This window comes from Calcarisporiella thermophila, assembly GCF_041956535.1.
Source record: "Calcarisporiella thermophila strain CBS 279.70 unplaced genomic scaffold VTP21scaffold_12, whole genome shotgun sequence".
Taxonomy (NCBI): Eukaryota; Fungi; Calcarisporiellomycota; class Calcarisporiellomycetes; order Calcarisporiellales; family Calcarisporiellaceae; genus Calcarisporiella; species Calcarisporiella thermophila.
The window spans coordinates 366,893-392,207 of NW_027192202.1; the positions used below are offsets into that span (position 1 = coordinate 366,893).

The following is a 25,315-nucleotide window of genomic DNA, read 5'->3' on the forward strand; positions in this document are numbered from 1 at the left end:
TCAACGTTTTTGTGACGTCGACCTTCTTAAATTTAAGCGATGCTTCCAAAACTTACTCGTGTCGAAGCAATAGATCGCAGGTGAAATATTACCGGAATGCTAAATCTTTCACGCGTTGTGCGTGCTCTAGCCGTACCCCTCACCCTGTTGCTGCTTGTGACAGTGGTCTCTGGCTTGCACGCCGATCAAGTCGGTTTAAAAGACTGGTAAGAACTGTGGAATGTTGTCCTACGAGCGTTTGTACTCTTACTCTCTATTAACGCTCCAATCATCATCTCTGTACCGCTTATTAAAACCCTCTTCCATTTACAAAGGCATCACAAGTGGATTGGAACCCCACGCTTTATAGAGTTTGGACATCATGGTAACCAGACATTAATGGTAGCCAGTACGCAGAAAAACGTACTCGCCGCATTGAACATGAATTCGGGTGAATTAGGTTTGTACTAGTTAAATTCACCCAGAAATGTAGTGATGTTCATTGCTCTAGTGTTAAATAGCATGGAGAGTGCATCTAGAAAATGAGCCATTAGCAGTTATAAGAACCCGCGGTGAATGTAATGGATACATGAACTAATATTTTATTCCGAGATCTCTCTAAACCACTCTCTCACTCTGAAGATGTCTTCACGCTCTCAGGAGTTGCGGGAATGAATGCCCGCCTGTGGGAGTTGGAAACTGGCCGCTTGGTCTGGGAATCACGCAATGCTGATAATATAGCCGCATCAGATGATGATTTAAATCTTGGCATTGATGCTTTGTTCCTATCCGATGGTAATATTCTGTCTCTGACAAAGGGGATGGAGATCACAAAGCTGGATACGAAGGATGGGGCCGCTATTTCGCGATGGAATTCACCCTCAGGGTATATATCTTATTCGGTTTTGTTGGATTATATCAATTTTGATGGGCCTCTTTTATTAGAGCGGGACTTGTTCTCAACCGCCTTATCCAAGATAAATCCGGGCTATATGCAGTCGGATTCACGAGCGGTTTCGCTGCTTATGGCCTCGAGGTGCTCAAGCTTGAGGATGAGGGCGCCAAGCCTGTGACGGTTCCCTCCCACATCGCCGAGCTCGACGATTTGACCATTGTATCCAATGAAGTAGGTACATATGCCGCATGGATCGAGGATGGGAAACTGCTCGTCAATCATATTGGAGACACAAAGGTCTATAAGGTAAATGCGTTTAAAATGACAGCATCTAAGAGAGCGACATATATTTATATGGCTTTTTTTTTGGCCGCAGACACCACTTAAAAGTATTTGGACACATGAGGTGCTCGGTAACCAGAAGCCCAAAATTAGATCCTTCAACGGCTATATTATTCTTGAAGCACCGATTGAAAATGGTAGTCAGATCGCTGTGTTAAGCGTTGACGCAACCGGAAAACCCGTATCCACCGTGACTCATGTTGGAAAGGTTGGCTGTAATGGTTTAGCAAGCTCGCGTTGGCATTTTATTAACCCCCTTCAAATATCTATACTGTTAGCCCCATTCTCAAATTTGGGGTACGACTCCTGAATTCACCGTCGTAGGAGCCCAGTCAGATAAGGTAATTATCATGAGATTATGGTTGGTCTCCCCCATTTAAACTGAGAGTGTTACTTCCAATAGAACACCTTGTCTGTAGAAAAGATTCCACATGGCACTGGGCTTAAGAGCTCAGTATTCGAACTAAACCATGAATTTTCATCGACTGGACCTTTAACAAAGGTATCATAAAATCCTATATCTTTTTTTTTAAATCCAGTGTTTACCTATTGAATCTAAATTACTTTTACAGGCTATGTTGATCCCTAGCTCACAAGGTTTAGAATTACAGTTCTTTGTCATTACTGCGGATGGTTCAGTACGTGTATTCAATCAAAAGGAACAAGTTTGGGCTCGAGAGGAATCTTTGGCTGACTCGGTGGACGTAAGTTTCCTCGATCTTCCTGAACACCACGCATGGTCACAGGACATAGATGAGCTAGGTAGTGTTAGACTTTGCATGTCTCAGTATGCGTAGATATGTCTAATCAATATCAATATATGTTTAGATGAACAACCAGAGGAGACCGAGAGCATCAGTGCTATTGAACGCTACCTGAGACGTTGGTCCACACATCTAAGGGAATTGCAGGTATGTCAATGATTTGCATCTAATGCAAAAGATCTTTCCCCTCCCCCTCTATTCTCTTCCATTTTCAATTAATTACATTTTCCACACTAGTATCTCCCTGAGTGGCTCCTCAACAAGTTGCAAGGGCTCTATCCGAAAAATCAACCATTGCGCATTACCTCCGAAGTGCTCGCCTCGGCCAAGTCCGGCATTAACGAGGAAACCCTGTTTAGAGATATATTTGGTTTACGCAAACTTCTCGTCGTCATCACCAAGTCTGGAAAGATTGTGGCCTTAGATACTGCCAACCACGGTAAAATCGTCTGGTCACGCTACTTTGGGGGCTTCAGCCCATCTCGAGTGTTTGTTTTGCGCTCTTCCATTGTGCGGCTTCCTCCCATTATCGGCGTCGTTGGTCAAGAGGCTAAGGTTAGTCCATTTGAATTTTTGAACCACGCGCTAAAAATCTCTAATATATACTGTCGCGGTCTTGTAATGTAAACTTTTAGGGGGGACTTGCTCAGATTATCCGCTTGAATGGTCTTACGGGTGGCGATGTTCTCGGGGAGAGTGACCAAGACTATCACACCACTTCCGTCAGCCAATTGGCTTACCGGGCCAACCAAGTCTTCATGCTTCCTTTGGAGGAGAACGTCCATCGCACCCACCTCCTTGCTTTCGTAGACCAAAACGCTAAGCTCCACATATACCCGCCTGGCGTCACAGAAATCACACAGAAGCAGCTCGACGAGTTCCTGAAGACCTTCTATTTTGCCCTCAGCGATGGTATCAACAGCCAGAGCATCCGTGGATATCGCGTGCGTGATGCTGATAAATCTGCAGGAGTATGTATCGTGGGCCCGTTTAATGCGCATGAAGGGTGCATGAACTCTAAATCTGTTTTCTTTCCCCGTTGCATAGAGCTACACAACAGAGTTGGTTTGGAGCTTGAAATTGGCCAAGGATGAGCGAATCGTTGCTCTAGGAGAGAAACCCGCGCACGACAAGCTGGCTTCCCTGGGTCGCGTGCTTGGCGACCGGTCTGTGCTTTACAAGTATCAGAACCCGCATTTGCACGCGGTGGCCACCCTGGATGAGCAAAATACGCTGCGCATCTATCTTGTGGATATTGTGAGCGGAAGAGTGCTCCATCAGGCTGTCCATCCAATGGCGGGGCGGCACCCGGTCCACATCGTACAGTGTGAAAACTGGGTCGTCTACCACTTCTGGAGCGATGGTGCCGAAGGTGCCGAGCGTGGCTACACCACCGTGGTGCTTGAGCTATTTGAGAGCAATAGTCCGGACGAGCGGATTGCAAGGTAGCTAATTGTTTGATCAACGCTGTTCGCCGTGAATGTCCCCTCCCTCCTCATATCCGTAACTCAAAATAACTTTATCTCTTAGCGATAATTTCACGTCGTTTGCTCGCGAGCGACCTTTTGTGATGTCGCAAGCCTACATGTTCCCCTACGGCGTGTCGGCAGTGGGTGTGACCACGACCCGCAACGGCATTACCACCCGCGAGGTTTTGTGTAAGTAAACTCGTCCAGCCAGCTGGGTCTTTCCTCCTCTGACCCTGTCTTTATTCACTAGTCGGCATGACCAACAACCAAATCATGGGCGTGAGCAAGCGGATCCTTGATCCTCGCCGGCCAACGCGCGCCCCCACAAAGGAGGAGAAGGAGGAGATGCTTCTTCCATACCAGCCCATGATCCCCGACGAACGCCGCCAGATCTTGAGCTACTACCTCCCCGTGATGGGCATCAATCGCATCGTCTCCTCGCCGGCCCTGCTCGAGTCGACGTCTCTTGTGGTTGCCCACGGAATGGACCTCTTCTTTGCTCAGGTCGCCCCCTCGAAGCAATTCGACGTCCTCAGTGAGGACTTCAGCAAGTCGCAGCTGCTGTTGACGATTATCGCTCTGGGGGCTGCTGTTCTGGTTGCTGGCCCTATGGTAACTTTTTTTCTGTACCACCGTACAAGGTTAGATGCAACGGCTAACTCTGTTTCTCTCAATTAGGTCAAGCGAAAGAAATTGAATGGGCAGTGGATGTAGAGGAGGAAATTCTATTTTGCTTACTTTTCCATTATATTTTATATACTGCTTCTGACTATACTTCTTTTTACATTGACGGGGATTTTCGTTTTGTAACCATTTGACCATGCAAATAAAAACTGCATAGAGCTACCAGAGCGGCCGCAGGCCTGACTTGTTCACCCGGCTGTAGGTTGGCCGGGGGGCAATGGCAGCGGGTTCACGGACTAAAATTGAATCGTTTAGGTAAGATCGAAGCTAAAGCGGGTCGGACTCTCAAATAACCGCTCCCCCCCTCTTTTCTCCTCTTTTTTCTTCCGTTCCCATTAATCGTTTTGCTCCCTCCATCTTCGGCCATCTGCCCCAGGTTTCCTTGTAGCCTGTGCTTGTTCCTGGACACATCAGCTTGCCTGAAGAAGCCCAAGCTCTCACTCTGAACCAATTCTCTCCCGGAAACGAAGGCCAGGGCAAACGGGGTTGAAACTGAGTTCGTTCCTAAAGGCTTTGGGCTCTCCCTTCTACCCCTTCTCCACCCCTCTTTATTATTTTCTTAGCTCAACGGCTGCTGCTAATTTAATTTTGCACATCAAATAAGGAAGAGAGGCTTCAGCGGGTTCTTTTCTTTATCCTCTTTCTTGCACATATATATTTCCAACATCCTTTTTTTATTATCTCTCTTGTCTCTAAAAAGTAGAGGTGTATATATCTGATAGTGTAGGAATCTTCTCGCTTCTTTTCTTGTATAATGATACCACGACCGATAAAATCAGGGCTGCTGTCCGTGAAAGAAGATGGTCTGCGTTCATGGATATGGTCCAAGAGATTTCTCGTGCTCGACAGCGAGGCCCTTCGTATTTATAGGAACGAGGTAAGAATGTGGAGAATTGAGATGCATTTTAAAGGGGCATTTCGTTGTCCTTGGGCAGTGACGACGATGATGGGCTTGAAGGAGGAGCAAGAGACATAACTGAAATAAAGCATTATTGCTAACACTTGTGTTTGATAGCTCAACTTGAACCAGATTCTGTCCATCATTCCCCTCCACGAGATAACCAATGTCACACGAACCGACCTTAAGCAGCATGGGCTGGAAGTTGTGTGCCGGGATAAATCGTATTATATTTCTTGCGGTAGCGATGACGAACTGTACTCGTGGATGGATGAAATTTACAAGGTGGGTGCTTATTACCTTGATCCCAGCTCCGTCGCCACTAACCGAAGGTTCATTTTGTTCAACAGTTATCGCCTCTGGGGAATTCTGGCCCAACGCACGTCCAGCATATCGCTCACGTTGGATTTGAGCAGCTCAAGGGCTCTTTTACCGTAATATTTCTGAACACGATTCTTGATACCCTCCGCTCAACGCACACTTAAATTTTCCAACGTTCTCATAGAATCTACCCGAGGAATGGACTAAGCTTCTCAAAGGCTCCCATATCACAAAAGAGGACTATGCTAAAAACCCGCAGGCGGTGATGAATGTCCTCGAGTTTTATATGGATCAGCAGCGACGCGACCAGGAGGAAGGCCTCTTTGACCAAGACTATTCTCATTTTCCAGATCTTCTCACGGAGCCTCAGAGCCCGGCGGCAGTTCCAGCTCCGGCTTCTCTGTCACGGAGCCCGTCGCCATTACCTCCGGAGACCCCACTGGAAGAACAATTGGGCGACCTGAGACTTTCTCCTAAAAGAAATGGAAACGGATGGTCACCGGGAGGGAAAACCTCGTCGCCAGAGCACATGGACCTGCCTGGGAATAGAGCTCGGAGAGTTGACGATAACTCGAATCACCTCTCGCCGACACCTGTAATTAATATCCCCAACACCAATAAATTGCCACGCTCGCAGGTAATGGGTGCGCATCAAGCAATATTGGTTATGGCTATTCATTTTTTTTTTGAAAATTTTAGTCTACGCGGCATGCAAATAGAGAAAGAGATACCTCTCGCGAGCGTGATCTCTCGCGGAGCCCCTCCTCTGCTGCCCGTTATGGTACCTCGCAAGATCGCCTCAATCCACCTGCTTCACTCAATCATCTCCATCCGCAAAAGGGTTGGAATACTAATGTAAGGGATCGTTCTCCTCGCCGAGATCGCTCCCCGCGGCGTGACCCCTCCCCACTCCGGGAAGTTTCTTCTCCGCGTCGCGAACGTTCGCCGCGCCCCCGTGAGCAGAGACGACAGCCGAATGGCCATGGGGATATGATGAAAGATCCAAGAGATTTGCGAGAGCCAAGGGAGCGTTTGGGTAAAACGCCAGAGAAGATGTACGGGCACGAGGAGGCGACCAAAGCTCCTCCCTTGTCGTCTTCCCACCCAGATCCGAGGGAATGGCGGGAAGATCGCAGTAGAGAGAATCACCGCAAACCCAACAATGCAACCCCAAATTTCAAAATCGATGAGCCTCCAAAAACGGCCGTATCAAAAGCGAAGAAAATGGAGCAACGCATTAGCACCATGTCAGAAGCACAGATCATGGAAAAACTGCGTATGTTCCTCTCCAAGATAGCATTTTCATTTTTTGAAAAGAACACTGATGGTGCTTTCCATCCCCCTTTTTTATTTTAGGCTCAGTGGTCTCTAAAGTAGATCCTAACACTATTTATGCAAAAGCTAAGCTTATCGGAGAAGGAGCCTCAGGTAAAGTGTACGTCGCAAGACACCTGGTTACGCGCCAAAAGGTCGCCATCAAGGAGATGGATCTGAGCAGTCAACCGCGCAAGGAATTGATCGTGAACGAGATCTTGGTGATGAAAGAGAGTCAGCACCCGAGTATCGTGAATTATCTTGACTCGTTCCTCATCAACGGCTCCCAATTGTGGGTGGTCATGGAGTTCATGGAGGGTGGAAGTTTGACGGACGTCATCGAAAAGAATGACTTGTCTGAACAGCAGATTGCCACCGTGTGTCTCGAGGTACGCGCTCTATCGGTCATCGCTAGGAGTGCCTAATATCCCACTCACATTTTTATTTTTTGGGTTTTCAGACTTGCAAAGGGCTGCGACACCTTCATTCACAAAATATTATCCACCGCGATATCAAAAGTGATAACGTGCTCTTAACCGCCCACGGGGAGGTCAAGATCACGGATTTTGGCTTCTGTGCCAAAATCACTGAGCAGAAGTCCAAGCGTGCCACCATGGTTGGCACTCCGTATTGGAGTAAGTTCTAGCCCTTCTGTTGCTCGTACTTGAGGAGTGATAGTGACGATTATTTCCACGGTTTAGTGGCCCCCGAGGTCGTCAAGCAAAAGCCATATGGGCCAAAAGTTGACATTTGGTCGCTTGGCATCATGGTCATCGAGATGATTGAGAAGAAGCCTCCCTACTTAAACGAGGAGCCGCTGAAAGCCCTCTATCTAATCGCGACCAACGGGACACCCACCCTAAAAAATCCACACGCATTGAGCCGGGAGCTGAAGAGTTTTTTGGCGGTGTGCCTATGCGTGGATGTCCGATCGCGAGCAGGTGCGGCGGAATTATTGGGGGTATGTATAATACGTCAAAAAGGGTTCGAGTCAAGCGCCCTAACCTCTGGATTGTATAGCATGAATTTTTAAGCAAGGCCGGATCGTTGAGCGCTCTAGCACCGCTTTTAAAATTCAGAAAGCAGTAATATATAAATCATTCAATATATCGCTTTTATTTTTTTGCCCTTTTCCTTTCTTGGTAATTTTATTCTACCGGCTGTTTCTTATATTATTTTTTTGCATATCTCTTCATTGTTTATTCAATCTCTTTTTATATTCTTTCTCTTTTTCTTTATTTTTATTACAAGAATTGTTAAAAAATAATGTGTTATTATTATCCTTTATCCTCTCCATACATTGAATTTCTTTTGTTTTGCCAAGCATAGAAAACAACAACCGAGAGATATATAAACCGAGTATTAAAGGGGGGTTTGATCTAGCAGAGACGTTTAAATTGAGTGTTTTGAGGCTGGCTTACCCATTACAAAAACATGTATATGTATATAGAAGCGGAAAACTTCAACGTACAAGAGAAGCGAAAAGAAACACACACTAAGGAAATAAGGAAAACTAATAACGCGAGGAAATATGAACGAAAAAGAGCATTTGGATGGGAAGTGATAAAAAGGATAGAGAGAAAGAAAAAACAATTACAATGGGAACAATGTTTCGACTAAATAAAAAACCTCCTGAATCATACCCCCCTAATATATAGATATTGTAATATTAAGCCCTTCTTTTCTCCCCTCACAAAAAGTACTGCGACCCTCCTATTCTGTTGGGGACCGTACGCTCTTGGTCGGGAACTGCTTGAAAAATCTCGAAATTCTTTTCCGTTACTGTGCCCTCTTCCGTAAGTCGTAAAATGCTGGCCACGTTGCCACATCGATAGCAGTAGTTTGGGGCAGACCATACAGTCACGAGATTCTCGTCAGGAAACATGAATTTATACCCTTCCTGTACTAGCTGATGGGCGCGAGCAATGAGGGTCAGATTATTGACATAGTTGAACTATGAGCGTTGATAATGTTTAATTACAATGCATCTTTCCAATCAACACGAAATCCTTCAGTCCATCCGAAAAAAAAAACCGCTTACCTCACTTGTCACTTTCGAGCCAAACAACCAACCAGCACCTCGGGGGCTAACAGCCCATGTTTCAATATCTTCTGGGTCAGACCACATCAAATCTATAAGCAAAATTGATATACTCTCTTGAGTCCTTATAAAGAAAATGAACCCAACACAAGAACTAGGATTATACCACAAAAGGAGCCTTCATGAGGTACTTCTTGGAGCCGATGGATCATCCTAATCTGATCTAGGGTACGGACATCTGGCGAGAGCCCGCCATGTACACAGAGAATTCTCCCATCTACCACCTTAAAAAAAATTGGAGAATGAGAAAGTGCACCCAACCTTCTATGGTGAAATGAAAGCGTAATGAACATGAACTTACTGCCGCAAGAGTCAAGTAATCAAACACTGAACAACAATATTTCCACACATTAGCATTGCCGTATTTTGTTTGACACTCGTCTATTGAGAAAAGAAAATTCGATAGTTAGACATTGCCAATGAGAAATAGAGAAAAAAGTTGAAGTTCACCATAAAAGCCATACACTTGTGTGATTTGCCTACTCTCGTGGTTTCCGCGTAACAGTGTTATCTTATCAGGGTATCTGGCCTTTAATGCCATAAGAAGAGAAAAAGTTTCCAAACTGTAGTACCCGCGATCCACAAAGTCGCCCTAGAATTCAGACATGAAAAATAAGCCAGCAACTCGAGCATCCCCCCCACTAGGGTAAGAGACTTGCCATAAAGATATAATGCGTGTCTGGAGGCTCGCCTCCTACGCGAAAAAGCTCTAAAAGATCATAGAATTGCCCGTGTATATCTCCACAAACAGTGACTGGCGATTGGACCGGCTGAACATTGGATTCTTCCATCAGGATCTCTTTGACCTACGTGGTGGTTGCAAAATGGATAGAAGATTAGGGTTGGAACATCTCAGCCGCGAATACCGGCGATCCAGATAGCTCGAGTGTACCATCTCACACAATTTTTTTATCTCGGGCTCCGGAAGAAATTCGCATTTCCGCAGAGTCTCTATCCACTCATCTGGACCTCCCATGGCGAAGATGTAGAGTAATGGTAATGAATAAGCAATATTCGTTGCATAATATGATCATTATTTTCGCGGTTCTCAATTGCTGCGCCTCGAGACATTTTACGCAATTGCTGAGTGGAGGGGACTGCTTTTTAAGGTCTGCTACAGATAAAAGCATTTATTCCAATATCTGGCTAAATAAAAAATGGATAAAAACAAATATATTAACGATGAGATGGAGTTGGAAATAAGAATTCCGACTATATGTCCCTCGATGTCAGGTAAACTTGATGCGACTTTTCAGTTGCGGGAAAAAGGAGGCGAAACAAGCGTGGCTTTCTCTCTAAGAGCATCGTAGTAAAAGAAGCCCTTACCAGTGCACCGGAATTCCAAAACAATCAACCCTCAAGCCATTTCGTGCATGCTGTCGTGCCTCGTTGTATTTCGGACGCTGCTCACAGATATTCATAGGTTCCTCCTACACCAACCTGCTCTCTGAGCTACAGCGAAAACTTCGGCTAATATTTCAGCTTGGCCAATAAATCTTAGCGGCCGTGCAGATTCACCGTCACAGCCCTATTAAGCCAGAATTTCCCTTCACCCCCTTTTTGCTACTGCAAGGTAGAACGCTCGCGGCAGGACAAGGGAGGAAAAAAAGGAGGGCATTCGATCGACTCTTTAATATCTTATCCATATCATCAATAATTCCGCAATATGTTTAATATTCTCCTTTTTACCCTGACCTTTTTACTCTCGTTCTTCAATCCTGCTTCCTCCTCCTCGTTTGTTCCTGCCCCCATCTCCACTCTTTCCCTCGCCAAACGTCAAGAGTTCCAGAACCAGACATGCGACCTCTCTCAGTGTATATCTCCCTTCCAGCTCGCCAACAAGTGTATCCTGCCTAAAGCTAATATCACCAATCCGGAGGTGCAAAAGAAAGCCACGAATTGTATATGTGAAGAGGTGTCTAAATTGAACGGATTAGGATGTGGAAATTTTCAGATGAACCTTGATGGAATAATGGGTGCTTGTCATAAAAGCTCCGCTGCTGGGAAGGATGTTAGCCGAATCCTTGTGATGGCCGCATTTGGTTTAACATTATTTTTGTTGGCATAACAGACACTTTTTTTAATCGTCTTAATTCCCCCTTTCTTTAATTTATTCTGTAATTCTTCGCTTTTCTCCGCATCACTTTTGTAATGGCCCTATCCTCTAATACCGAATGAATCTCTCCTTTCCTATTTCCATATGCCCGTACTCATAGTCGGATAACTTAAATTTAAAGGGACCAAATAAATTTATCCGATCTATTGGAACTAAAATGAAAATGAATAGTGTCAATAGGGTAGAGCAATAACCATGGAAATTCTATCCATTGAACTAGACTATTTAAATGTTCAATAGTGAGATGGTTGAATGCATGCTCTTCATGCCAGGTATTCGGTTTCCATTAAACTTATGAGTGTGTTCAGGTCAGGATAATACATTTCCAAGGTATATTTCCAAGGTTAATGTAGGTCTCGGTGAGATTTCCATGATTCTTGTTATGAGAATCTCCACCATTTCGATCGAGTACAAAGTGCAAAGCTACATCCGCCCATTCAATAGCGAGCTCTGATGGCGAAGAGGCGAAGAGTTTCAATAGCGCCAGTTGATTTATCGCGTCAAGGCTGAAGTCATCGGGAGCGATATTGGAAATAGTGACCAAATTGGGTGTAGACTAGGCAGCATCGGTTCCGGTTTGGTCTAGCACAGGCAACAACGAACAAGGATTCGACCAAATCCATCGATCACAGGGTAGTTTTGCTGCAAATAAAACGAGCGTTTTCTATTTTGTTCAAAAATTCTTTACAAAAAAAAGTTCAATTTGATGCGCGTTCCTCTAAAGAAATTTTGTTCTGCTTTTCTAAACGCTCCCTTTCCAACAATTGATCAATATCACCAATGCTCCACTGCCAATTCATAGCAGGTTCGTTGTCCTCCGATTGGGAACGCCCTTCAACCATACGATCAGCAGGTTCAAAATAAGGGGTCTCGAAACTGACTAATACGGTCCGTCGCGATTGCTCTCGAATAATGTCCTTTTCAGCGAGCATCAAACGATACAACACATCCGCATCCACCTCCACATCCACCTTGAAATGTACCCCATCAAGCAGACACTTTGCAACTTGGTTTCGCACGGCCGTGTACGACTCGTTTTCGTCGTGCACCTTGCGGATCCCTAGTCGCAGTGTGTGCCACTCGATTATGTTGAACTCGCGGGGATTCGAGAATGCGCGCGGCGGGCCAAGTGTCACCCATATATCACGAATGTATGCGTCATAGATGGCTGGGATATCAATCACAGCCCGCGCGTTTGCCTCGTGTAGTCGGTTAATCTCCTTGGTAAACCGGTTGTATAAATCGGAAGTCATCATTTGCTCCATTTGGGATGTGTTGTTTTCTGTGATAGCGCGACACAAACGCCGGAACGCCATTCCAGCTAAATTATGAAAATGACAGAAAAGACCCCAGAAATGCTGTTAGTCACTGTGGTCCAGAGCATATGTCTAGGGGCATTCGGTAGTTATGAAGGAGTGCAACCTACTTCCAAGTAAGAATTCGTCTGGGAAATAACCGGTTCGAGTATTTATTTTGAGCATACGCATTCCCAGCATGCGGACTATCGCGCTATGAACAAACTGTGGCAGAATATTCAAGAATCCAAGTTGAGGTGGGGTTCCAGGGTAGGGATATTCGGGTATCCTAGGTGCTTTCGTACCATAGAGCCAGGCTGTGCAGTTACGAAACAATTGCAAATAAAGGATAATGTTAAGAAAAATGATTGAAACTGTTAATGTGGGAAATAAATTGATCGCTTACGAAACTCGAGAATTTTCGTTACATCTTGCTGTGAAATCGGAGTACTTTCTGCTGAACTATGATCGGGGATAGGATCGTTGGCTGGTGTGGGAGTGGGATTGGGATTTGGCTGTTGTGATGCGTCCTGTGAGTAGTATCTTGGATGAAGCTGATATGCAGATCGCAAAGATAGACGCGAAAAGTTTGGATGGCCCAAATGGAATGCACGAATTCGCAAGAGACGAGAAGTTGACATTTCTTTTATTTTATATACGTTATCAATCAAAGTGAGTGAAAAATTAATAAGAGATCCTTCGCGATCATATTTTGCAATATTTAGGGATTTCAAGCATAAAATTGGACGACTCGTATGATTTGGTGAAATGATTGGCCGTGAATTGGCAATTCTGCGGGCGATAATATAGCCCGACAGAGAGGACAACCTCGGCCCTGGACTCGACAAAGGCGCCAAAAAACAGAATATGTAGCCACGGTTAGCACTGGACTCCAGAGCAGAGACGTGGTTCCCAAAGATTAGAGGTGGTCTCCAGCGCAAGTAATGAGCAACTTCAAAAGTTTTGATTGTGTTAGTGATGACGAAACTCGCATCAAGTCTCAACTGTTTTATCATGTTTTTATTCTTTTTAATCTAATGCATCCCATATCTAACAACGATTATTCACACCGTAAGACACACTCAGTTTATAAGGTGGACCAATATAGACTCAGCCAGTATAGCCACATATGAATATATATATTTATATTTAAACCGTTCAGAGTAGAAAAGGACAAAACCCTTTTCGAAATAAGCATCGAGACTTGGCATTGCATTGTAATTTTTCGTGCCTCTGTGTACATATGAATACATATTCCAAAAAATAAAATGCAACTGATCAAGCAAGCATCCTTCATTTCTATGATTAATTTCAGTAGCGTATTTTTCGTCGATATAGCTACAAAAGCTTGCCTAGCTGGTATAAACAGGAAGAGACTTTTTCTATCTCTCCAGTTACATTGGATGATTAGTAAACATAATTACAATCAGGCACAGGTATCTCTGTTTCCGATTCTCAGGTAAGCTCACACTATGGTTTATTATCAACTGAAAGTTTCCTATCTCTTACGTATTCCTGCCTGATTTCAACTAAGTTATTCAGCACTCAGCATTTAATTTATCAGTGGTCATTTACCTGTTGTAGGGCATGGATCTCAGCCATCAGACAAGACCAGCGTACTTGGACGAAACAGAATGGATATTCTCAAAATGGCTCTCCTAAGAATCAGGACATGAATAACCATCCAAATTGCTAGGTTGGTGGGAAGAGTTGCGTTTGGAGACGTTCAGAGATAGCTAAACATTAGCTTCAAAATTATTCAAGCACCCTAATGCAAATCCCTAGAGTTGCGCATGATTATATGGCTATCCTACCGTTGAAATTCTATAGGTGCGGTAATTGTGGATCAGAAGTGAGTTGAGGGTGGTTGACTTTTTTCATGCTCTCCGAATACTGCTTCTAAACTTCTAATTTTAATTTCACGAGTTAAATTCAGGCTTCCTCTCTAGTTTCTTGTTCTCTTTGGATGAGGTATATATGAGGGAGAAAGGCGATTCACTTCTCCTCCACAAATAACGCCATGCGCCTGCCACTCTCCGCTAAATCTACCCGTCTCGTGACGGACTCTCTCTCTTGGCTTGCCACATTAAACCGAGATTCTGCTCAATCCCCCTACTTGCACACATCCTTCAGTCGCTCGATGGATACGCTGTCAGAAATTCATGGTGAAGATCGTGGAGAACCCTCTAAAATTCATGGCTCTCAATCCCAAGTAGGCTCGAGCGATGCGGAAAAACTACATCCCTCCAAGTGGAAGCGGCTGCGAAGCCAAAGCGAAACACAAAAGGCATTCGAAATGAAGAGAGTAGGGAAAACGGGAAAAAAACCGGCCCGACTCCAACATCACGCTATCGACCAGGCCATCACTTGTACAGCTATGGCACTTGAGGTCGATAACGAGGGAAACGAAGAGTTGGCTCTCAATTTATATTTTACAGGATTAGAGCTGCTCCTGGGGGCTTTGTCGAGTAAATATTTGCAAACTAAAATCATGCACCTTAATGATGTTCTAATCCTTCAACTTTAGTCGAATCGGATGCGAGAGGAAAAGAAGAGCTGCAAAAGCGATTGACAGAATGGATGGGGTCCCGAGGGATGAAAGTGGCTACGCCCCGTCCAGAATATAATCGGGAAGGCTATTGGGTTTTTCTGAATGCAGAGTCGATCTTCGGGAGCCTGTTTGAACTGTTGGTGTGGGGCCTCAACTCCCTTAGGAACAGCCCGCTGTCATGTGGGTTGAAATGCCTTTTCTTTTAATGTTTGGGGCCTTTCTCTAAAAATTCTATCCTATTTTTTCTTGTATTAGATATCGCGCACTTGATGCTCATCCATTTTCTTCAGCTAATGTGTCAGATTGAGGCACGATATCAGGTCCGGGATATGCTCATGCAGCTTGTGTTGGGGTGGATTAGTTGGGCTGTGGAGATGGAAAAGCGCCATGGGATTGTTCAAAAAGGTATTGACGTAGCTTGCACTGCATTTGCTGCCATTGTCATGTATAGCGCGTCGGTGTTCGAGACATATGCAGCTGTGGAGAAGGAGCAAAGAGGGAAACTAGAAAAGATTCAGAACTAAATAGGATTTCACTTCCGAAATATAGCCACCGATTTTATTTTTACGCATGCTTCTTTTAATATGTAACCTTACATTGACTGCTGATCACTGCAATACAGGCTTTTTTTTTTTTTGCTTTATAGTTTTCTCGCCTATTCTATTTTTACGCTTTTTGACCTATTACACTTTTATACGAAAGGGAATTTTCTATATCATATTTATTTTGAAGGTATTTTTTTTTTTAAATTTTTTTATTACATCTCTGTATCGGCATACTTTTTCCTCTTTTTCTTTATACGCAGCCTACACCTATTACGTCTCAAACTTGTAGCTTTATAATAGATATGCTCTTTTGCTAGAGTCTAAACATGCATAAACTAGGATCGGTTGTAGGGATCCCTTTTTTGTGGCTACCTTTCTTCTTATTCAAACAAAAAATATACTATTAACATACTAAAGAGTTACTATCTAAACACAAGAGTGACCGCATTAATATAGCCGCGCTTAATCCTCCAAATAATTCGGGTGCAGAGCTATAACTGACGTTCCTTCCCGCTCTTCACCCTCGGAGGAAGACCATTCTTTAGGCTGTAATTCAAGCAAAATCCCCTCCTTGCGAATCATCCGCTTCAACACTCTCTCGAATATATTTTGTTCTCGCTCTAACTCCTGTACGGTATCAATCTCGCTCTCCCGCTGCTCCAAATACCACTGAACAAGCTGATCTCGTGTCGATCCCTCCGATCCTTTCGCCTCAACCGAGCGAAGGTACGAAACCACCATCTGCTGAATCGTAGCATATTTTTCCCAGTCGATCTTCATCTTTCCGCTTGTCGGCCCTGTACCATTTACGGCGGACGAAGCAGGCGCAGAAGAAGTGTCGAGTTGCATGGTTGCTTCATTTGCACGCACAACTCCATTCGGTGTCTCGTCCTCGTCAATATCAACCGCTTCCACATCAACACGCACAATTGAATTTTGGAGAAGTTTGAAGGCTTCGTTAACATAATCTTCTGTGATCTAAAGCGTAAAGGGGCGTCAAACTTTTTAAAAACGAAAAACAAAATAGAACATCGCTTAGATGCGTACCTCTTCAGAACAGTATACACGAGCGAGAGCCTCAGAAAGCCGGATTAAACTTTCCAACTGGCGCACAGTGATGCGGTAGGAATTGCGTGAAAAGCCTTGGGAATCGCTCTGGCGAAGGGTGCGATAGCATTCTACCAACATTTCCTGTGCCCTAGGGGTCATCTTTTCAAATGAATAGAAGAAGTAAATACAAGATTGAGAAACAAATGTTCAGGTGAATCCAAAATACCTTGGGTTTGTATGTGCGCGCGTAACGTATATATCTCCGCAGCTGAGCAGTTGTATACTCCGGATTAATAGCATCGTCTCGCCCACGATGTACATTAACAATATGGCGAGCGATGTTATAATCGTTCATTTCGTTGACTTCATCCAAAATGACAAAAAACAAATCAAAACGTGACATGATGGGCGGGGACATATTTACGTTGGCCTAAGTGAACACGAATCTAGATTTAATCCCTGCCAACCCTTGTATATAGGATAATATCAACTTACTCTAAGTGAGAGCTTCTTATTATATCTTCCGCCTACCGGATTCGCTGCCGCTAGAATTGAGGCCCGGGCATTCAAGGTTGCATGTATACCTGCTTTGGCAATTGAAATCGTTTGCTGTTCCATAGCCTCGTGAATTGCTACCTGATCAGAGAGGTCCATCTTATCGAACTCATCAATCGCACAGATACCCTAAGGATCATTTCAAAGTCTGAGGGGTCTCTCTCATGTGCAAATAGCAATCAATCAACCAACATTATCTGCTAACATCAGCGCACCGGCCTCTATTGTGAATTCTCCAGATTCTTCGTCTTTCACTACCGTTGCCGTTAAGCCTGCGGCACTAGAGGTTTTTCCAGCAGTATAAACGGCTCGCGGCAAAAATCCACAGACGTATCTATATATTAGACAATGGGTTGAATAATGCATTAAATCTCGCAAATTGAAAACCAATCCTCCACAAGTACATACTTCAAAAACTGGCTTTTGCTTGTACTCGGATCTCCAACAATGCATACGTTGATATCTCCACGCAAATTGATGCCCTCCGGTGTCTGCTTGTGAACACCCCCCATTAGTTGAAGTAAAATACCTTTTTTGATAATCTCATGACCTAATCACGGAAAAGAAAATGTAGCTTCCTACAATTGCCTATGATATAAAAGCGCATATATACCAAACACCGTGGGTGCAATGCTGTTTACAAGCTTTCCGAGAATAGACTTTCCCTGGTTGACCATGTCTCGAAGTTCGTCCTTCTCCGCCTGTGTGAGCGACTGGTTGATCGCATTTCGATCCTCCTCAGTGACATTAGGATCGTGATAATTGCTTGATCCCAACTAACGGCAATTGTACAAAATAATAAGCAAAAAGCATGGATTCAGGTCACTGCCCCCAGACTTACTCTATTTTCAACAGGTTCCACCATGCAGGCAAGGAATGCCAGACGATAGGTGAGGTCTCGCACTCCCAGCGACTTCATTCCTGATACGCCATCCATTCCATCCTTTCCACCTCCGCGAGTCGGACCGGCTTCGCGACGTATCTCAGCATTGATCCCTGGATGTGTGTATGTGAGTAGACAAAAGAGAGCTATTTGGAACGGAGATAACTCACCAGGCACTCCAAGAGCCGCAATATCAGGAATCACGATAAGAGAACCAGTAAATATGCATTTATCTCCTGGTTTTGCCCGTTCTACGATTTCATGACGTAGGATAATATCCACACTAGCAACAACAATATGGTTGATACACTGAGTTTGTTGGTTGTGTAATTGTTAGGACAACTTTGTTTTTACCTTCTAGGCATACTTCCTGTTGGAATTTCATTTGAATTTTCCTGAGCCCGAACTCGCTGCCAATCCGCAAATTGAGAGTGCTCTATATCAAGTGTCCAATCGACCCGGTTTTGACATGTGGGGACTGGGCATATCACGGGCTACTCGCAATAATCGCATTATGATTCTTCCATCATTACAATTGCACTTGTATTCTGATCTTCTTACCTCTGTATATTTGAAATGCTGTTCAACATCCCGTACCATATGTTTGCAATCCCCACAAATGAATGTTCCATACAAGAGTTCAGGTTTAACGTCACTAGTACGAGTTACCGTCCCGCTCACACTCAGCAAATGACCCAAACGATCCGTGCGCAATTCACGGACGCGGTCAATGGCTGGTAAATTATGAAACGCGACATGAAAAGTGCGAGAGAGAGCTCGTGAGTCAGCCCCAGGTGTCCCTTGCATAGACTCGAGATAATTAGGAGTGAGTTTTCGCACCATGTTTTGTACGGCACGTTGTAAATATGGAATTAATCTAGGAGAAAAAACTGCATTAGAACGTGCATCTGAACCATCCCTGATTAAGAGACTCACCGATAGTAATGTGACAAAATGACATCTGCCAAATGATTGTTGAATTTCATTATATCTGTGAAATTGACATAGATAGTCATTCGATTTTCTTGCTCAAGCTGCTGAATTTGAGTAACATAGGGTCGAGCATATTGAGAATCACTCAGCGGTGTATTTTCATCGATAAATCTAGTTAAAGCGAATAATAGGTTTCAGTTAAAAAGTGCATCAAAGTACGCGAACATGACTCATAATCAACGCTTGAAAAATATGCTCGAGTGAAATAACGAGAAAAATATTACTCACTCATCCAGGAATCTTTGGAATTCTATCATTGCGGTCTCGGCCAAATCATCCGCCACCTTTTGCACTGGTTGTTTTAGTCGTGACACAGGCAGCTCCTGGTCTTCATGGTCCTCCATAGGCTCATCTATATCAGGGGGCTCACTAAACTGAGTGGACGGGAGTATATCGCTCATGGGCTGTGATACTGGCATCGCTATCGTAGAGATCTTTTTTTAAAAAAAAAATAAACGCGTTTGTGACGCGTTGCATTTAATTTTTTTATATTTAGTATGGCGCAGCCATATTATCGTGTTTTTGAGATCGCTGATTCCAATCGAATGCAAATTATATGGTATTCAGTAATCCATTGTATTAATTTATATGAGGCTGTCAATATATATAGTTAAAAGTATGCATACATATACACTTAAAGCGCCTCCCAAAAGTTTCTTGACATCTTATTATTTTTATATTCAACTAAATATTCCTTCATTTACGATTCCAATACACAAATCATTTATACCACTGAAAAACTTATTTGCACCGCTTTTCCTCTGCAAACAATGGGGTACCCATTGCTAAGTCTCATTTCGTGAAATATTAATTTATCTCGGAAAATTTCAATTTTTGTCATATTTAAATTTCATGATTCAAACTTTTTATTCTCTTTCTTCACAGACCCATTCTGTTATTATAACAGATAGCCAAGATTTAGAATATATATAGTACACTCTGGCTATCATTCAGTATATTCTCCTCTAGCCTTGACTAAAATAAGCAAAAATGTCCCAAAAAATTTCAGTTTAAAACGCATTTACCCTTGAAAAGTTACAAACATGGCACTCGATGTGCATGGAATGAGAGCTGATGTTATAAGATTTTGCAAAATATATAATATTTAGTTTGTAGTTTTATCCTTATAGGAAGTATGATCCGTAATATTAAAAAAGAGGGGAGTCAAGAAACTTTTGAGAGGCATTTTATATATAATTCCAAATATATATTCAATGTGTTTAAAAAAAAATGTTGATAATTCATTTGAAGAGAAAAGCAATGAAAAGAAGATAAAGCATAATCTGATGATGAAATCAGTTTTTTCCGCAATCCGAGGAAATAAGGGCAAACTTTAAACCTGAAATAAGGCCAATTATAGATCAAGTTCTACGATTATAGTTGCAATCAGGTGTGCAAGCCGTTGTGTATGATGTGGTAGATGTGCGTGACGTGTGCTTCAACACAATCCTCTCCTCCCACCGCTTCCCACTCCTCCTACACGATGAGACTTAACAGGTGAAAGATTCTATTAGAATTTTTTTTATTTTCCAATATTTACAGTGCCCAAATCCATTATACACCACGGGCAATATGTTGGTTACCAAGAGAGCTAACTCTTATCCACAAAACGTATGACTCGCTTTGGCTAGTGCCATCAACTAAGTGAAGCCTTACTTGTGTAGGTTGCCCATGGTTCCAATCCCAGATAGTTGATTACTCCAAGAGTACAGAAGTTCCGAGGGCATGTGCGCAGCGGTGAATATCTGATTTTGCCAAAAATTTCAATGTTAAGAACAACCTGATTATAATCTAAACTTTCAGTTGCAGTTATCTAATGGGATTTTCAAACTTGGTCCATTCGCAGCATCTCGCTCAATCTGATAGCAACAACTCGGAGATGCAAGTTGTCTAAATTGTATTTTCGCCAGGGAATTTAGAAAAGCTTGATTTCTATTTCGGAACACTGGTGATTGCTCATCGCTTGTTTAACTCCAAAAGGAAAATCATGCGAGTCGGACTTTGGGGAAATGTACAGCCGAAAATTGGAATAAATAATCCGTTTTTACAAGCGTTAGTTCGAGAGCCCCTTTCTACCTCTTCTCGTGGCCTCTACCCTTGTCGTCCCTGAGCACTTCACGCGCTTCCTTTGCAATCTGCTATCCCAATTTTCAATGCTCACCGCCGATATTACCGCATCTAGTACCCCTACTAGTTTATCAGATAGCGCTCAACCTCATATTGTGATTGTGGGTGCAAACTATGGAGGTTTAAGCGTAGCGAAAAACCTGTATGCCCGGTTCATTGCTCCCTCCCGGAAATCGGGCGATGATACCGAAGCCAAGCCTGAAGAACCGACTCAGTTGATTCCTCCCCGCGTCACTCTTATCGATAAACGGGATGGATTCCTTCACTTGATCGGTATGTGCCGGGCCGTTGTCGACGTTCCATTCGGCGACAGTATCTGGCTGCCGCATGCAGATTGTCCCTGGCTCCAGCACCCAATGTTCCAACGAGAGAAGGGAAAGGTCGTCTCGGTGCATCCTCACCATCTCGAACTAGAAGACGGTCGAAGCATAGATTTTGATTACTTGGTTATCGCTACAGGGTTGACGAGAGCACCGCCAATTTGGCCTCAAGCAACTGATCATGACGAGTACAAGGCCGAAATTCGTCGGTATCTCGAAGAAATCAAACCTGCAGATCGAGCTGTAGTAGTAGGGGGCGGTGCGGTGGGGGTGGAGATCGCCGCCGAAATCAAGGAGGAATTTCCCGAAAAGCACGTAACCCTTGTTCACTCTCGAGAGCTACCTATTGTGGGTCCATTTATTAAAGAATTCCGCACCCGAGTTGTGGAGGAGTTGGAGGCAGCAGGTGTAGAAGTCATCCTTGGTGAGCGAGTCGTGTCTGAGAAAATTCAAGACGAAGCGAGCTCGGCTGACGGAACAGTTGAGAAAACAATCGACCCAAGCCCCAAGATCACCAACAAATCCGCAACTGCCACCGCAGTGGAGCTCACTACCTCTTCGGGGCGGGTTATCCATGCGGACTGGGTCATCAATTGCACGGGAGCAGGTCAGCCAGCTTCAGATTTCCTTCATAGCCTGCCGGCCACCACCGATGAGCCATTGACCACGAAGGATGGCTTGATCCGAGTAAAGAAGAATCTCCAGCTTATTGATCCCGCCTATTCCCATATCTTCGCTATTGGAGACGTGAACGACTTACACGAAGTCAAATTAGCCGGGGGCAGTATTTATATGGGCTATTTTGTCGCCAAAAACTTGCTCAAGTTAATGCAAGCAGCCGGTCATTACAATGATATCATCTCTGATTCTGCAACCGCCGATGAAGTGGAAGCTGGCGAAGATGGTCTCTTTACTTATCCTGAATATCCTCCGCAACTTGTGCTTTTGTTAGGAAAGAAGCATGGTGTTGCGCAATACCTGGGGCAAGTGTGGGAATTCGACTGGGTCAACACTGTCACTGGCGGTGATACGAGCTTCAAAAAGTGTGCCGATGGTCTAGCACTCTTTGGTTATCCAGACTCACTCGCATAAACTTGTCATCTCGGGATCTTTTTAACATAACTCACTTTCTTAACGAATATCTGTATTTTCCCTATGTTTTTATCGGATCATAGGATTAAATCATGGCCTATGGTTTCCTCTCAGTATTCTCCTTTCTCTAATCTAGGGTCTGATGTAAATATTATTATCTGCGTTTTTTAATTCCGAATAGAAATTATTAGAATATGTGATATGAAGGGAAAAAGATATATCCTTTGGATAAACCTGGAAAGATAAGCAAAAGGGACGCTATAAATTGCTTATTGTTTCCGCTCCCGCTTCCGTCAGATTTTCTATGATTCTTGGACACTACAAAATAATTCTACGAGTTCCCAGTTAAATCCGTTGGTGACATTGGCAATTAAAAAAATGTTCATGTTATTATTAAATAAATAATAGAAATCAAGAATGGAGTATGTGAATGAAGTAATTGTAAGATTTCAAATAAATAAGTTATCTTTGACATCTAGATAATATAAATAGGTAAATTAAACAATACTGTACAGATTAGTTTTTGGTCTTTTGACGGAGATCGTATCCTTTCATAAAGAGGAGCCCAATGGATCCAACGCCCAATATTATGGTTCCGGTGATGGAGACATCCCTTTGCGTTTCGATGTATGCTTGCTTTACTATCGCGTTCTGTGCAGGAGTTAGACTCTTGATATAGGTCACATCGTTGATAATCTTCGCAATATCCATTCCCGGTAAAAGATTTCCTTCGAGCTTCCGAGGTAAGAGATAGGTCCAGAATGCACTGGACGCCGCTTCCCCTATCGCTCCTCCATAGAAGGACATGAAGGCGAAGAAGGTAGTCGCAATAGCTACATCGGCGGGTTCAACGGCAGCCTGGACTCCAATTAGAGTTGTGCAATAAAGAGCACCTCCACCTATTCCGGTTACCGCTTGAACGATTCCGATTTCCGCCGCGGTGATATCAGCCCCCTTAAGCCGTATCATTAGCCCCGTACCAAGGGTGAGCAGGCTATAGGCAAGCCACATCCACCGGCGATACCGTCCGCTCCATTGCATCAACCATCCGGCAACGATCTGGCCGACGGTAGCCCCTGCTGTAAATCCAAGCTGGAGCATGGACGCCTCTTGCATGTCTGCGTCTCGGGTCACTTGCAAAAATGCATTAATAAAGTACAGGGTCAGGTTGGTAGAGCAATAATAGATGATCACGGATATCAGCCCTCCTCCCACGTTTCGATTGGCAAGTAATCTCAGAGGAAGTACGGGATACACGGACACGTAAATTTCATACATCAAGAAGATAATCAAGCAAACGACGCCGGAGATAATGAGTCCTAAAACCATAGCTAGTTACATGCATTTGAAAATGGTTAGTGCAACTGATAATTATAACTTTGAAATTAGGAGGAATAGGATTTCGCTCGGGTGCTCAATATACATTACCTGAATTCCATCCGTAATGTGCCGGAAAACCAAGCGAAATGGGCCCCAGAATCATGATGGTTCCTCCTATAAGGAGAACCACTCCAACTACATCGAGCTCCGTCATGATTCGAACGAACCGCTGGCGCAGTGATTGAATGGATAGAGGTTTCGTTGGCACTTCTTCGATGGACTCATACATTTCCGTCTCGGCCTTCAACTTCTTCTTAGCTCGAGATTGCACTGCAAACAGCACATACATAATCGGAATCGAACAGATGACTCCTAGGATGTTTAGCAGGATGAAAACCCAGCGCCAGGATGATGCCACCAAAGCTGTAGCAATGACCGGGCCTAAATAGGCGTTGGTAAGACTCGGAATGCTGAGGTAGCTTTGGAACGAGCCTCGGCTGAGCAGCGGAATGATATCTGCTATTACAATGTAGAGAATGACCGAAAATCCAGTTTGCCCCACTGACACCAGGACATTTGCCGCAAAATACATCCCGAAGCTTTGCGCGGCCGCTGAGATGACATAGGCAAGGGTATGGAAAGCAAGCGCAACGCAATAGGCCTCTGCTCTTCCGAATGCATCTGCCAGCTTTGAAAAGGCCGGTTTAAGGGCAGCGATGGCTAAATAAGAGATACTGCTCATCCCGCCCCCTTTTGACAGTGCATCGAACTGACTTAGGACGAGAGGAGTAATGGTAGCCACAGTGCTTGTATCCAAATAGACAACAAAATTCATCAAGAATAAACTGAAGGCGCGACCCGACATAGAAAATTTTAGGTATATCAATATTAATGTTTACTTCAAACGCACATCAGATATCATGATAGAGGATGCATACCCAGTATAGATAATAATAATATCTCGCTTTTTCCACTCGGTAGCCGCTGCTAATTTTACGCCTGCCAACTCAGCATTTTCTACTTTGTGTTTATCATTTCTTGGTGAAGCTGCTTCTATGTCTTCATAGTTCGCCCTCTTAACTGGCGCGTCCCCTGCATTGCTCTCGAGTGGCCTTTCATCCTGGGCCATGTTTCACGGTTATGATATATACAAGGGGTGCCTAAACTTGGCGATAGTCACTATGACAAATAAATAGGATGAAAGAAATTAACAAATCGGTGATCCTATCTTCGCACTGATAGTTTGAAAGATTTTGTTCCAAATTGAAAACAAAAAAAAAACAGGAAGAGCTAAATTAAGGTAATGCTCGAAGTGACCTCGGGCCCTTTAAATGACAATACTGCGCGATGGTTTACCAGAAATCGGGAGTTTTCTCCGAAAGGTTTCGTTTAAGGGCATTCTCCGTGTCGTATTGGTTCCTCTGGGAATACGTAAATCATGCCACAGCTGAGATCTCGCACATACTCGAGCATGTTAGGTGTCGGTAGGTGAAATAGTACAACAATATCGTATGATTTTCTGTGGTTTGAATCTAATCTTGATAATCGTATATCCGCCCATTCTCATTGAGGCCAATCTGATATCATCAAAGCATTCCAAATTGGAAAGCCTGTAACCACGGCGTGTACACTCGCCGAAAACTACTATTTTGTAATTATGAAGCCTGAAAATTCTCTCCTGGAATAATGGTTTCTCCTGTT

At 43.9% G+C, this 25,315-nt stretch overlaps 9 protein-coding genes across 9 annotated transcripts; 5 read left to right on the top strand and 4 right to left on the bottom strand.

Annotated features, from left to right (window-relative positions):
- Nucleotides 1–96: 96 nt before the first annotated feature.
- Nucleotides 97–4,163, top strand: VTP21DRAFT_1671 (uncharacterized protein; the record flags this gene model as incomplete). Its single annotated transcript, XM_069391784.1, has 16 exons — nt 97–206; nt 315–439; nt 501–557; nt 622–865; nt 925–1,180; nt 1,251–1,424; nt 1,495–1,557; nt 1,620–1,718; nt 1,789–1,978; nt 2,045–2,127; nt 2,218–2,535; nt 2,616–2,951; nt 3,028–3,425; nt 3,511–3,638; nt 3,700–4,061; nt 4,128–4,163. The coding sequence occupies 16 exons, from the start codon at nt 97–99 to the stop codon at nt 4,161–4,163; spliced, it is 2,979 nt and encodes a 992-aa protein (XP_069251008.1).
- A 724-nt stretch (nt 4,164–4,887) lies between these two features.
- VTP21DRAFT_1672 (uncharacterized protein) lies at nt 4,888–7,755 on the top strand (the record flags this gene model as incomplete). The annotated part of the gene is made up of 9 exons (XM_069391785.1): nt 4,888–5,010; nt 5,149–5,316; nt 5,382–5,465; nt 5,537–5,989; nt 6,052–6,628; nt 6,709–7,055; nt 7,127–7,301; nt 7,368–7,627; nt 7,687–7,755. The coding sequence occupies 9 exons, from the start codon at nt 4,888–4,890 to the stop codon at nt 7,753–7,755; spliced, it is 2,256 nt and encodes a 751-aa protein (XP_069251009.1).
- A 601-nt stretch (nt 7,756–8,356) lies between these two features.
- On the bottom strand, nt 8,357–9,743 carry VTP21DRAFT_1673 (uncharacterized protein; the record flags this gene model as incomplete). The annotated part of the gene is made up of 7 exons (XM_069391786.1): nt 8,357–8,620; nt 8,708–8,799; nt 8,874–8,991; nt 9,069–9,148; nt 9,218–9,359; nt 9,427–9,573; nt 9,660–9,743. 7 exons carry the CDS (start codon nt 9,741–9,743, stop codon nt 8,357–8,359), a joined length of 927 nt encoding a protein of 308 aa, XP_069251010.1.
- A 690-nt stretch (nt 9,744–10,433) lies between these two features.
- VTP21DRAFT_1674 (uncharacterized protein) lies at nt 10,434–10,835 on the top strand (the record flags this gene model as incomplete). The annotated part of the gene is made up of 1 exon (XM_069391787.1): nt 10,434–10,835. The coding sequence occupies one exon, from the start codon at nt 10,434–10,436 to the stop codon at nt 10,833–10,835; it is 402 nt and encodes a 133-aa protein (XP_069251011.1).
- A 746-nt stretch (nt 10,836–11,581) lies between these two features.
- VTP21DRAFT_1675 (uncharacterized protein) lies at nt 11,582–12,819 on the bottom strand (the record flags this gene model as incomplete). The annotated part of the gene is made up of 3 exons (XM_069391788.1): nt 11,582–12,204; nt 12,310–12,495; nt 12,585–12,819. The coding sequence occupies 3 exons, from the start codon at nt 12,817–12,819 to the stop codon at nt 11,582–11,584; spliced, it is 1,044 nt and encodes a 347-aa protein (XP_069251012.1).
- Nucleotides 12,820–14,198: 1,379 nt separating this feature from the next.
- Nucleotides 14,199–15,253, top strand: VTP21DRAFT_1676 (uncharacterized protein; the record flags this gene model as incomplete). The annotated part of the gene is made up of 3 exons (XM_069391789.1): nt 14,199–14,646; nt 14,706–14,909; nt 14,985–15,253. 3 exons carry the CDS (start codon nt 14,199–14,201, stop codon nt 15,251–15,253), a joined length of 921 nt encoding a protein of 306 aa, XP_069251013.1.
- A 483-nt stretch (nt 15,254–15,736) lies between these two features.
- VTP21DRAFT_1677 (uncharacterized protein) lies at nt 15,737–19,174 on the bottom strand (the record flags this gene model as incomplete). Its single annotated transcript, XM_069391790.1, has 13 exons — nt 15,737–16,252; nt 16,322–16,483; nt 16,551–16,754; nt 16,820–17,008; nt 17,072–17,213; nt 17,288–17,429; nt 17,493–17,655; nt 17,721–17,875; nt 17,933–18,045; nt 18,117–18,256; nt 18,324–18,639; nt 18,699–18,866; nt 18,984–19,174. The coding sequence occupies 13 exons, from the start codon at nt 19,172–19,174 to the stop codon at nt 15,737–15,739; spliced, it is 2,601 nt and encodes an 866-aa protein (XP_069251014.1).
- Nucleotides 19,175–20,908: 1,734 nt separating this feature from the next.
- Nucleotides 20,909–22,294, top strand: VTP21DRAFT_1678 (uncharacterized protein; the record flags this gene model as incomplete). The annotated part of the gene is made up of 1 exon (XM_069391791.1): nt 20,909–22,294. The coding sequence occupies one exon, from the start codon at nt 20,909–20,911 to the stop codon at nt 22,292–22,294; it is 1,386 nt and encodes a 461-aa protein (XP_069251015.1).
- A 516-nt stretch (nt 22,295–22,810) lies between these two features.
- VTP21DRAFT_1679 (uncharacterized protein) lies at nt 22,811–24,743 on the bottom strand (the record flags this gene model as incomplete). Its single annotated transcript, XM_069391792.1, has 3 exons — nt 22,811–23,625; nt 23,723–24,459; nt 24,553–24,743. 3 exons carry the CDS (start codon nt 24,741–24,743, stop codon nt 22,811–22,813), a joined length of 1,743 nt encoding a protein of 580 aa, XP_069251016.1.
- Between the last annotated feature and the right edge of the window lie 572 nt (nt 24,744–25,315).